This window comes from Phoenix dactylifera, chromosome 8, assembly GCF_009389715.1.
Source record: "Phoenix dactylifera cultivar Barhee BC4 chromosome 8, palm_55x_up_171113_PBpolish2nd_filt_p, whole genome shotgun sequence".
NCBI lineage: Eukaryota > Viridiplantae > Streptophyta > Magnoliopsida > Arecales > Arecaceae > Phoenix > Phoenix dactylifera.
In genome coordinates, this window is record NC_052399.1 from 11,931,205 (window position 1) to 11,942,711 (window position 11,507).

The 11,507-nt window shown below is 38.4% G+C and overlaps 2 protein-coding genes across 12 annotated transcripts; one reads left to right on the forward strand and one right to left on the reverse strand.

The window, feature by feature from the left end:
* Positions 1-285: 285 nt before the first annotated feature.
* Positions 286-6,586, forward strand: LOC103718021 (endoribonuclease YBEY, chloroplastic-like). 3 transcript variants are annotated; one of them, XM_026808822.2, is made up of 6 exons: positions 286-1,089; positions 2,102-2,353; positions 2,444-2,539; positions 3,272-3,449; positions 5,066-5,304; positions 5,895-6,586. In XM_026808822.2, exons 1-5 carry the CDS (start codon positions 607-609, stop codon positions 5,074-5,076), a joined length of 1,020 nt encoding a protein of 339 aa, XP_026664623.2. In that variant the 5' UTR covers positions 286-606; the 3' UTR covers positions 5,077-5,304; positions 5,895-6,586. The 3 variants fall into 3 exon arrangements, with proteins under 3 accessions (XP_026664623.2, XP_026664621.2, XP_026664620.2); XM_026808820.2 differs by having other exon boundaries at positions 5,117-5,304; XM_026808819.2 differs by lacking the exons at positions 5,066-5,304; positions 5,895-6,586 and having other exon boundaries at positions 3,272-4,051.
* LOC103718019 lies at positions 2,194-8,175 on the reverse strand. 9 transcript variants are annotated; one of them, XM_039128945.1, is made up of 4 exons: positions 7,620-8,155; positions 7,433-7,550; positions 7,285-7,357; positions 6,340-6,964 (listed from the first exon to the last, which is right to left on the reverse strand). In XM_039128945.1, the coding sequence occupies exons 1-4, from the start codon at positions 7,785-7,787 to the stop codon at positions 6,664-6,666; spliced, it is 660 nt and encodes a 219-aa protein (XP_038984873.1). In that variant the 5' UTR covers positions 7,788-8,155; the 3' UTR covers positions 6,340-6,663. The 9 variants fall into 9 exon arrangements, 6 of the variants coding, with proteins under 6 accessions (XP_038984873.1, XP_038984872.1, XP_017700920.2 ...); XR_605763.4 differs by lacking the exons at positions 6,340-6,964; positions 7,285-7,357 and adding exons at positions 2,194-2,480; positions 6,194-6,274 and having other exon boundaries at positions 7,433-8,175; XM_039128944.1 differs by having other exon boundaries at positions 6,380-6,964; positions 7,433-8,147.
* Between the last annotated feature and the right edge of the window lie 3,332 nt (positions 8,176-11,507).

The window sequence follows — 11,507 nt, forward strand, 5'->3', positions numbered from 1 at the left end:
AGAATAGCATAAGGTGGTAAACCCTTTTAAGTTTGGTCTATAAGACACTGAGCTCTTCCTAAATCGAAATCCTTCACATAATAAAGACCTCCAAGCATCAATACGAGTACAGTACAAGCGAAACAACCAATGCAACATCACATTTCTATTGAACTCTCTATAAATAAGAAATTAGATTATAATTCCCAATCTTGAAGAACAATAAAGGTAAATTAGACATGGCCACATCCCCATGATCTAGATTATAAGCTAAGGAGAGAAAAGAATGCGAGAAAATTGCTCACCTCTGCGTTCTTGAGGTACCGTGCTGGTAGCTTGCCACAGAGATCTCCAATAGAGGCATTGCTCTCTGATGGTGGAAAACATCTGATGGGTTAGGGTTTTGACTTCCGGTCGAGATTGATACGAGTCATGGCTTTCTCTTCATGGTGGAAAACGTCTGGGTTTAGGGTTTAGGGTTTTGATGTCCCTTTTACCGCAGTCCGAGAGCAGAACGTTAGCGGGGATTAGCTGGTCCAAACAGAACAGCGGTCTGCGTTAAAATCGACTGAACTAACCGACACGTATCAAAATTCAACATTCTTTTGCAGCTCATCTCCCACGCAAATGATAAATTATACACATCCCTTTTCACCCGATCTTTTCTTACACTCGGTGCATTTGTTCTCCCTTTTTCCTCCCCACGTGCTGCCCTGCTTCTTCTCGCCGGAATCCTCCCCCTTCTCCGGCGATATGACGAGTTTCGTCGCGCGGGCGTTCACCCTCGCCTCCAGATCTACTTTTCGTTCTCCGCATCCGATCTCCGCCGCTCTCCAGTGGGTGCCGCTGCCGCTGGCTGCGACAGTCACCTCTCCTCTTATTCGTCCGGTTATTCCGCTGGCGTCGTTCTTCTCCTTGCTTCGCTTCGCTCCGCTTGGGGAATCGCGCCCCGCGGGGTCGCTCGGAGGGTTCCTTGCGAACTCTAATAGGGGGTACCGGAAGCCAAGGCGGAGACCGGCGGCGAAGAGGCAGGCGCCGAAGGAGAAGCCTTTGGAGCTCGATATCAAGATCTGTATCGAAGAAGACTTGCCCGACGATCCCGAAATCATGGTAATTAAGATTTTTCTTTTCATTGCTTCCAAGTAGCCCTGTACTTCATGGCATATCTGGCATCTTGGTTTGCTTCTCCTCATCTGGTGATACGTTTCGAGTTCCAGGGGATTATGGAAAAGAAAACAAGAAAACAAATTTTGGAATTTTTTTCTTAGAATTACTGGACTGGTAGCTATAATTGGTTTTTAGGATTATTCTGTAATGAAATCCCAGAAGCTCTTGCAAAATCTAGGATTTTGTAGCACTTTCTTGATGTTTTCATACTGACAGCTTCTCTATGACAGAATATTTGCTGGGGAAACTTCTTTATTTAGTTCGTTTGCCAGACAGCTTAAGGTTTCTTGCTTATGTGTGTTGGCTTTTTGTGACTCTTCATAATCTGTGTTTCTGCCAAGATCGGAGGACATTTCTGTTTAAGATCTACTCCATTTGTGTTCAGCAGTGTTTTGAGGTAATTACGAAAGTTATGTTGCTGAATTGTATGGAGTAGGACAAGGAAGCAACTTGTCTTGTTACCAATTATAGCATCATACCGGATTTATTTGCGTATTTTGGAAAATGGTCTACCTTTATTCTGAGTTGCATAGGTATTCAAATAGGTGGTTGGAAATAGGTGGGTCCATCAAAATTAGTAAATTTTCAGGTTAAATAGACAATCTGTATTGGAAGTATGTAAGGCATTCTTTTGATGTATGTAACTGCAAGGTTTTTGGGTGTACTTGTTTAATAACTGAGATCATCTCTTATTCCTTCTTCTCTAACTACCAAATGGTTCAATTACAGTCATATGACACGGACTAAGTGTGCACATCATGTTTTTTCCTTTGTATATCCAAATCTTATTGCTTTGCTTGTCTTGAATACTTTTTTGCATACCTAATCAGTTGTAACTTCTTGGCATTGTCTCTGATGACCTTCTCTAGTACTGCAAGTGGAGCTTATCGTTTTCATTTGCGTATAGCGTCTTCACCTGTTTGATTGACATCTGTCTTATGCAACATCTGTGCAGGCCATTGCAGAGACACTGAGATTGGATGTTCCCATGGCAATGAACGTTGCATTTCATAATATCAGAGACTTGGAATATAAAACCAGGGAAACTTCTATAAATGATGTTAATAAGTTTGAAAAGATTGAGTTATCAGTATTGCTTTGCAATGATGATTTTATCCAAAAACTAAACAAAGACTGGAGAGATGAGGACCATGCTACTGATGTTCTTTCTATGTCGCAGCACGTTCCTGAACTTGATCTTCCCATAGTAAGGAATATCTTTGAGTTTCAGGCCTCTTTTGATGTTTTTGCTTGACTTTTCTTCCTCATATTTAACATGCTTCTTTTATTTCTTCAGCTATTGTTGGGAGATATAGTAATTTCTGTTGAAACAGCTGCAAGACAAGCAGAGGAGAGAGGTCATGCACTTCTTGACGAGATAAGAATCCTCATGGTTGGTTCATTGGCTTATCCATCATATCTTTTGCATTAATTTTGACTGTCATTTGAGTGGAGTATGTATTTTTATTTTAACGGTATAAATCATCATTCATTGGATATCTTGCATATTTTCTGATTATGTTGATTTCTTTTGTAATCTACATGTTGGTTTTCTTATATATCATTTACCTCCCATCATTTTGCATCTGTTCCATTTTGTAATTTTCTAGTACCTATTTATGGAGCTAAAGTTGAGGTCCTCAGCCATTAACACTTGAAAACAAGGCCACTAATAAATATAGGATATAATGACAATGTCTGATCAAAAGATAGATAATCAAGATAGACCTATTGTTTTATGCATCAAAGATTCAGGAAGCTTTGGCGAGGACAGGGTTTGTGTCTGCATGGTATAGCTGGGAATGACAGAGTGGAGTGTGAGAACTTGGATGAAAGTTATGAAAAAGAACTTTGAGGGGTTTGAAGGATATATTTATTTTTTGATTGGAATAATGATCAAAGAAGGATTCTAATAAGTTACAAAAGTTAGGTTTCTTTATTGTGGTTTGTGTCACATAGTCATCACAGCACTTACATTCCTACAAATCAGTAGTTTATGGCGTCATCATTCTTGGTGGTTGATGCAAATGCATTACCATTAGCATCTTTACAGATTTGATTGCATATATTATACTTCAAGCTATTCCAAGACACAGTAACTGGCTAACTGCTCCATGTTAATTAGGTTCATGGCTTATTGCATCTTTTGGGCTTCGATCATGAGATTAGTGATGAGGCGGAAGCAGAAATGGAGAACGAAGAGGAATTGGTTCTGAAGAATCTTGAGTGGAAGGGAAAAGGTCTAATAAAAAGTGCATATGATGCTATAGCTGATGAAGTCCTTCAAGCAGAAAGTTCAGACGGTGAGCTGTTCTTACTACATATTTCACCAATCCAAACTTTCAGCATACCACATGAGCATTCTTTAGTACACTTTGAGGCATGATTTTGTAAAAAGTCCTGACAGTTTTGAGAAATTTTACTGGAGAAGTTGTCAAGCATATCAAGCAAGAAGGTGCTCTTGATTTTTATAAACCAAAATTCATCCATATCTTTTGTGATTTCATCTTGATCGCACAAATTACAAAAAGCAGAAATAAATTATTTTTTCTGTAAGAAAAAATATCTTCGAGGGGTATGAATCCATAATCTATCATATCCAAAGTCGAGGGTTAACCTGCAGGCCTAAAGAAAGGCACATAGGAAGCAGAAGTAGAAAAGAAACAAAATCAAAGAACTTTATTAACTGAAAGTTCTGTTTTGCATCGATCCTTATGAAATCCAGACCGTTAACATCTGCCTTCTCTCTTAATCTACCAATAATCGTCTAAAAATAAATGATAGGTGTCCCGTAGCCTTGCTCAATGAGATTAAGAAAAAGGGAAACTCTAATAATATTGCAAGGATCCTATCACTTCGGAATGATAACAAAGAAGCCTAGTTTGGTGTTGTTAACCAAAAAAAAGCCTAGTTTGGTGTTGTTAACCAAAAAAAAAAAAGAAAAAAGCCTAGTTTGGTGTTTTCAGGGACAATTGGTTACCCTCTACTTTAGTTTTATTTTTTCAAGGAATAAAATTTAACAAGGATGATAACTATTCCATGTGAGGCTTTAATTCCCGTGGGATGGTGTTGTGCCAGTTTTGCCATGGAATGGGATGCACCACCGTCCAGTCCCGTTCCGACACTTGGGATATGGGATGTCTGAAGATGTGACGATCAGGATGCTGGGACAATGGCACAATGATCTTGTCCATGCACTTAGGATGGTACTCCATCCTGGTGTCCCGCAGGACGTCCTGCCGAGACTTAAGTCCTTGATTTTTTGTTCCTTGTTCAATGTAATGATGCCAAATAGCTAAATATATTATTCTTTTTGAAGTGGCCTTATTCAATTTCTGCTATTTTTTCATCATTTAAAACCATCAAGGAGTTTCAAGTCTTTTTCAGCCAATTCTGTCTATTCCTTATCTAGTCAGAGTCCACTTATTTGAACATTTAATTGAGAACATCTATTAAATGTCATCCTTCATGTGGGGTTGGACAAATTAGCATTTAGTTGTTAACCATAAGGTCTAAGGTTGGAGTCCTTCCTCCAACATTATTATTTATTTAAATATATTTTTATTTTTTACTCTGAAATTTAAAAAACATGTGCTTTGCACATGCTACATTCTAGTGCATACAAATACCAATATTTGACCAAAAATGTCTTAATATGTTGCCTGCATTTTTTTTAATGGATGAAACCTTTATAACATTTATTTCATTCTAGGCTCCTTTTTCTTTTCTTCTTTTCGGCTTTTAGGTTAGACAGTCCTTGGCACATTGTGTATCATATTTAATCCAGCACATAGGTGCCAGATTCTAACAAAGCAAGATTCTGCACTTGACACACTTATCAAAATTTTGCTTAGTGAAGGCATGACTAAGCTATCATTGTTGAGGGAGAGTTCAGCATGATCTTTTTGACTAAAAGTAGGTTGGAATTAATGTGAACGCCTTACTTCTGGGAATAATTCTGTATTTGCAGAAGCTGCTTTATCTCGACATGCCTGAGACGGTGTCATCTACCTCACAGCCATATTGGTTTGAAGCAACAGGATTAGTGCACATAGTATCAAGGCACTGCCAGATATGGTTGAAATCATCCCCTCTGGAACTTCAAAATGTAGTGGGGAAAAAGTGCTGCTGGATCGCCTTGGAATTACCACAAAAGAGGTGTGAATTACCTTCTTTTACCGTCTTCATCTGTACTTCCCCTAGTAATATCCCTTGTCTTAATAAAATTTCCAATACGGCATTAGATTATGTTTAATATATGTGTTATTGGATGTCTCCTTTGCAAGATCATATATGTTGCTAGGCCATCTGAAGTTATTAGGTTGAGGAGACTAACATATCGCAAGATGGAGATTCTAATGTATAATAATATAACAAGTGCCAATGACAGCTCTCAGGTATAATAATCTATCGTAAGGATGATGATTTACATACGCTCGTTCCAGCTCGTTCCACCCCTGCTGGGCTCCTTTCCTCTGGCAGTTAGAATGGCATTTAGCATTGTTATATTTCCACAGTCCTAAATTTTGAGAATTATACGTGCCTTTAATTTATGCTCTTTGCCATTCTTTCTAGTGTCTTTTAGCTGACATTTTACACAATCTCTAATGTTTCCAACAGAGAATCTTAGAACAAACAATGATTTAACTTCTTTTTTATCCAATTTGCTATCTCTCCAAAATTCTATCTTCAGTTCTAGGCATCACCCTTTCTTTCAAGGTGACAAAGATGACCTAATTTTTGACCAGATCATGACCTGGCAATGGAGAAAATGACAGAGATGCTACAGCTAGCATCACTGGGCATTGCCCTGGGAAACGGGTCAGAAAGGGCTAAAGCTGTGGCAGATGTGATTGGAGCCACCGATTACCAGGATGGCACTGCAGAAGCTATATACCAGTATGCTCTCTGATACAAATCCTAGTGTAAGATGTCGGATGGTCATGCCATCTTTTTCATTAGTGAGATATATCATGCCATTTAACCATGCTTAAATTTTTGCATGTTAAATAGAATGATTGTAGCAGAAGAAAGAGCAAAAGAGAACCTTTTTATTGGTTGAACCTCGAGTCATTTGAGCTCTGTGGAACTATTATTTTGAGCTAAGAATTGTTATCAAGCTTTTTTCCTGTAAAAGTAGAGAAGGGAAAACGGAAATATCAAGTCTTGAAAGACATATTTGCAAACGGGCAGTTAAACAAAGCTTAACTGCGATTGGGCAATATTCTACAGATTACATATCAATTTTTCTCTGTTTGAGATGTCACTCTACAGAAAAGAATTTATTGTACAATTGTAATAAAACCCACTGAATACAGTGTGATGTTCAGAGAAATGGACTGATTCTCTGGGACAACCTGAACTAGTGGCTTTTTTATTCATAGAACTATTGCACAAAAAAAAGGAGCATAGCAAATTTGCTACCTAATTTCTCCTATCACATAGATTGTTTGTCATGAAATCAGGCTAGATCTCTTCTTCATATTCTATAATTAAATACTTGGAGAAAAAAAAGTATTACAGGTTCTTATTCACAGGTATGGGAGGCGGTTTGCTAATTGATAAAAGGCTACTGGTGCTTCTCCTGTTAACTAGAGAGGAACAAGAACCCCTGGAAGTTTTCTTTGCTATTGTCTTGTTACAAGGCCCTGGTGTATGGCATGGCTTATGGCCTGCATCCAAATTTCCTGCATAGCTCTTGCATGGCTTCATCTTCTTGTAAGGGGTCTCCTTCTTGGCAAGATCTTCTATGCATCTAGCATCAGACAGGGATGAAAAGGACTGGGATTCCCCTTGGAAGTATTTAGAGAGCCCTCTCCTGCAGACACCCAGAATCTCCTCTTAACAACTCTATCTAATGCGTTGTAAACAAAATGTGTCATCGGGTAAATCTACCGGTCAGCAAATTAACAATTACAAAAATTGGGAAAAATTAATCCTGTTATTGAGAATGTTTTATCATTCAGTTAACATTTGCTATAAGGAAAAGTAGGCTAAATTATGTAATGAGATTTAATTAAAATTTTAAAGTAATATATTTTTTTCTTAAGAAAAATTAGAAAAGCTAACATGGATCGGGTAGAAACTTTGGTTGACATATTGATCATCTTTTTTTAATGGAAGGAGGTAAGAACCTACCTAGACATAACGATTATCATATCTTTTAGCTTTGTTCGTATTTTCCAATTCTTTTGTGTTGTTTCTGGGACTTCTGCATTGCTACATAAACACACACACATACACGCGCAAAAAAAAAAGGCAGATTCAGATTTAGACTTATACTCACTTGATGGGAAGATGAGCCATGAGCAAAGAGAACTCGAAAACAGGCCCATCCGAATCCAATTTCGATGCATTCGACGACGTTGAGAATGGCTTGGGAGATGATGAGGAAGTTGCATCATCTGTGAGATCAGATGAAGATGAGAACATGGAGTCCCCGGAGTCAGCAGTTGAGAGAGATGCAGACTCACAGAGCTCATCCGCATCTTCGGCTCGTGGCGATGAGACTTTTCGAAACATCTCCTTGAGATCTTCTCCCATGTATCCAACCTTGGAACCTCAAGGGAAGAGAAAATAAGCCTTTGGATAATCTCTGAAGGCTTGAAGGAGGCTTGGAACAAATCATTTAGTCCTTGCATGGATGGGCCATTGTATATATACTGCTTGCAACTTGAAGCTAAGGAACATTTGTAATGGCTGCTTGATATTTTAATTTTTTAAATAAGATGGACTTCGATATTTTAACATTTGTGCCCGCATTCTGCTGCTCTCCCGGGCGGTACGCAATTCAGATGTTCCGCGTCAGAACAAGCAACTACTGGACTTCCATCTTGATAAAGTCAAAGCCAATTGCTGTGGGTGAGGACATGAAGCATCTTAAACAATGCCACTCTCCCCCGGGGGTAGCCTAATAAATTAATATGTAATTCTATGAATGTGGATGTGAGTGCATGGTGATAGGGCAAAAAGGTGAGATAGTGGGTTGCAAAAAGAAGATGCTTTCACACCCAACTCCAATACCAAAACAGGCTCTATTGCTACATGCCAAAGGGCAGCGGTTTTTTATATCACAATCCTGCCACCTATCAAGGTATTTAGTGAATAGGTCAAAAAAATTCAGATTCAAATCTGATTATTTTATTTAATAAGTAAGTAATTGGACCTATAATAGATTAAAGTAAGTTTTAAAAAAAAGTTAAGTGGTTAAGCATTATCCCCTCCATTTGGAACCATTGACATATCACTAATCTTAGAAAAAAGTTTAGAAGGAACCAAGAGCGAGGTATAGTTAATGGTAATACACCTACGCCATTTGTCTGTCTCTTTTAATTAAACATCCGAAATATCACCTCTTCTTTGGAGTTCGTACGACCTGGTCCCGCCGATGGTATTTTGGGGAGAGGGGATAAGGAGGTCATGGTCGGTGGGGAGGATAAGGCCTAGGCCTTCATCCATATCCTAATCCACTACTTTTATTCGCTCATAAGCAATGGATAAGTATTGAGTCTTAAAGACAAATTTGAGGCTGCCTCTCTATCCCGATGGGGTCATACTTGTGATCCATGTTATGTGGGACATGGCGATTAGGACATGCACCGTTTTTATGTGTGGAGGAATCTCAAGGGAAGGCATAAGAATTACGGAAAGGAGGGCATGAAATGTTAAAGAAACGTGCAAGATAACAACAGCATTCCTTCCAGAAATGTTAAATTGCTATACAACTTGTCCAAAGAAGGCTTTAGCATCATCTAGTATTCCCTGACTTTGAAAAAGTGAAAAATTGCAGCCTATTGCTCTTTTTTTTTTTTCTTTTTTTTTGGTGGCAGCAGCATAACTTTTTGAATATCATAAAAATCAAAATCCGTAGAACTGATACCGAGACCCATACCGGTTGGCGGATGGGTCGGTACGGTACCGGTTCGATACCGTACCGACACACAGTACAGTAGGGCATTTTTTTTGAGTTTTTCAAGTTGATTTAATTGGTAATCAATCTTTTTGATATTTTTTCAATAATTTTAAATCTAATTTATTTTTTTTTTAATTTTTTTGATATTTTTTTATGTTTCTATAATTCTGATTTAACTAAATGACGCATCTTATTATTTTAAAATAATACAAATCATAAAATGATTAGTAAGATGTTGCATTCTATAAGAAGCAATATAAAATATCCTCAAATCAAGTAGTAAGGTAAAAAATATAAAATAATATAATCAATTACATATATTTAAAGTATAATATATATATCGATATCTAAAATCTTGTCAAGTAGCGATGTCTCTCGATCCAGATCATCAGCATAATCAGGAGGCACATCAGGCCATCCCTCTAACGAAGCAGCGTTGTAGTCTTGTATATTTATCCCATAAGAAATGCACACTGCATTATAAGCACTCTCGGATCTCTTACTGAAGCTCTTGCTATAAGAAATATCCTTTGGCTGATAATATGGCTGTAAAGGGGCCTATTCGTATAAGTCGGCAGCAAAATTCGATCCGTAAGATACTTCGGATTGCATAGAGCAGTAACCACCGGAAGATGCCTCAGACGCACAATATCTATATTCATATCAGTATGGGTCATAGGCTGTCTATAGCTGTGGGTAATAGAATCTAGTATACGACTCAAAACATAATATATCTATGAATCCTACTCCATGTAAGAAGTTATCTGCAGCTGTATAGTGTCTCTTAAATGGCCTCGAGGAGCCCATCTTCTATATGCAATTAGATCCTGACGGGCTTCATAATTACTCCCTCTCTGTCCAGCAGATTCATAACCACCAGAACTGTTGATCCTGGTCTCTGAATCTGAGTGAACTGACTCCTTCTCGATAGCCTCCATTGGGGTTGCAGGTACTTTTTTTTTTTGGTACACTGGGCAGCTGCTTTCTTATCCTTTGTGACTGTCTGTCTGGTTATATTGGGATGATGTATGTCGCCCTCTTGATCGAGTTAACCAGGTGGCGTAGTAGCCTTCTTTAAGCATCTCTCGATCATATCTCTAATAGAATATCTTAGACAAGGAGTCATGTGGTGACCAACTATCCTGTGGTTGTGGCTGATTAGTTGGAAGGATGCGTTGAATATTGCTCTCTGTCTACTGCCCTATATCGATCTTAGCCTCCATGTCTACGAAACTGGTCGGTCGTGGAGACGATCCTTGCTCATCAAGCTCCAGCTCCTGTTGCTAGCCCACAAGCAATTCGATCATAGAATCATCCTCATCATCAACGAAAGCACTATGGATTGAATTTGTGTACTTTAGCTTTACTTCTTCTTGAATGCACTTTAGCCTCAACCTCAGATTGTAGTAAATATATACAAGATCGTTAAGACGTTTCTAACTTTCTATGTCAAATGGTTCCTCTGCTTGCTGTGGATGAGGGCAAAGGTGAACTAGTTGTGCTCATGGCCACTTGAGGAGACCGTCTGGAAGAGGATCCAGATAGCTAGCCGCTTAAGATTTTTTGCGGACAATCCAAAATGAATCCACCATTCAGTTACAAAAATATTAAAAAAATTATATATAAGATAGTACTATATTAGTAACTATCTAATGCCAGGTAAATATCCTAATATGTAACATACCTAGATTCATACTTTTCTTACTTACGACAACTGTCGAGACTCCAAAGTTGTCGATGTCTTCTCTAAATATTTTGGTCTATAAAAAAGAATTGTGTTGTACTATGTCAATAACTGAAGAATCGTGTTAATTTATCTCTTCTAGACATAGAGTCGCAATTTCCAAATTAGGCTCTATCTTATAAATCATATTATGCAGAGTGGCCAGAAATTCATCATCCATATCGATTTCAGCTATGGTGAATTGAAACCGAGGGTTCAAGTAGTATGCTGCAAATAGAGTTCGTTATTATCTTAGTAAAATTGTACAAGTATAGGAGCAGTTTAATTTTAATGTTCTTGCTTACCTGCTAGATGCAAGTCTCTACCCATCTAGTAGTTCCACCATTGCTTAATGTTGTCGATATACTTGTGGGCATACGTCTGATCTGTCTCCATGAACGGAATCTTTGTTTTCTCCATCATGTGATACAAGAAGCCTATTTGGGGGTATCTCTTACTATCCACAGGCCAAAGCACTTCATACAATGGTCTAATAGCTTTTACTATCGCAATGGCCCGCTACCAGAATGTCTGCCTCATTACCAAGTCTTTGACAATGCTCCCTTCAATGTCGGCCCTCGCATATCTACTTTGTCACTCGGGACTGACAAACATCTGATGTAGGGCTACTTTCTTCTTAAGGAGGCTATCAAGTGCAACATAGTTGGTAGCAAACCGTGTGACTCTTGGTCTCAAGATTTTTCCTCCTGCATACCTTTTTATCAA

Coding starts and splice junctions, on each gene's coding strand:
- LOC103718021 (XM_026808819.2), top strand. CDS start 607: ATGATAAATTATACACATCCCTTTTCACCCGATCTTTTCTTACACTCG. Junction 2,354..2,443: donor CTGAACTTGATCTTCCCATA/GTAAGGAATATC, acceptor TTATTTCTTCAG/CTATTGTTGGGAGATATAGT. Junction 2,540..3,271: donor ACGAGATAAGAATCCTCATG/GTTGGTTCATTG, acceptor CATGTTAATTAG/GTTCATGGCTTATTGCATCT.
- LOC103718019 (XM_017845430.3), bottom strand. CDS start 7,787: ATGCAAGGACTAAATGATTTGTTCCAAGCCTCCTTCAAGCCTTCAGAG. Junction 6,965..7,284: donor ATGATAATCGTTATGTCTAG/GTAGGTTCTTAC, acceptor GGGTGTCTGCAG/GAGAGGGCTCTCTAAATACT.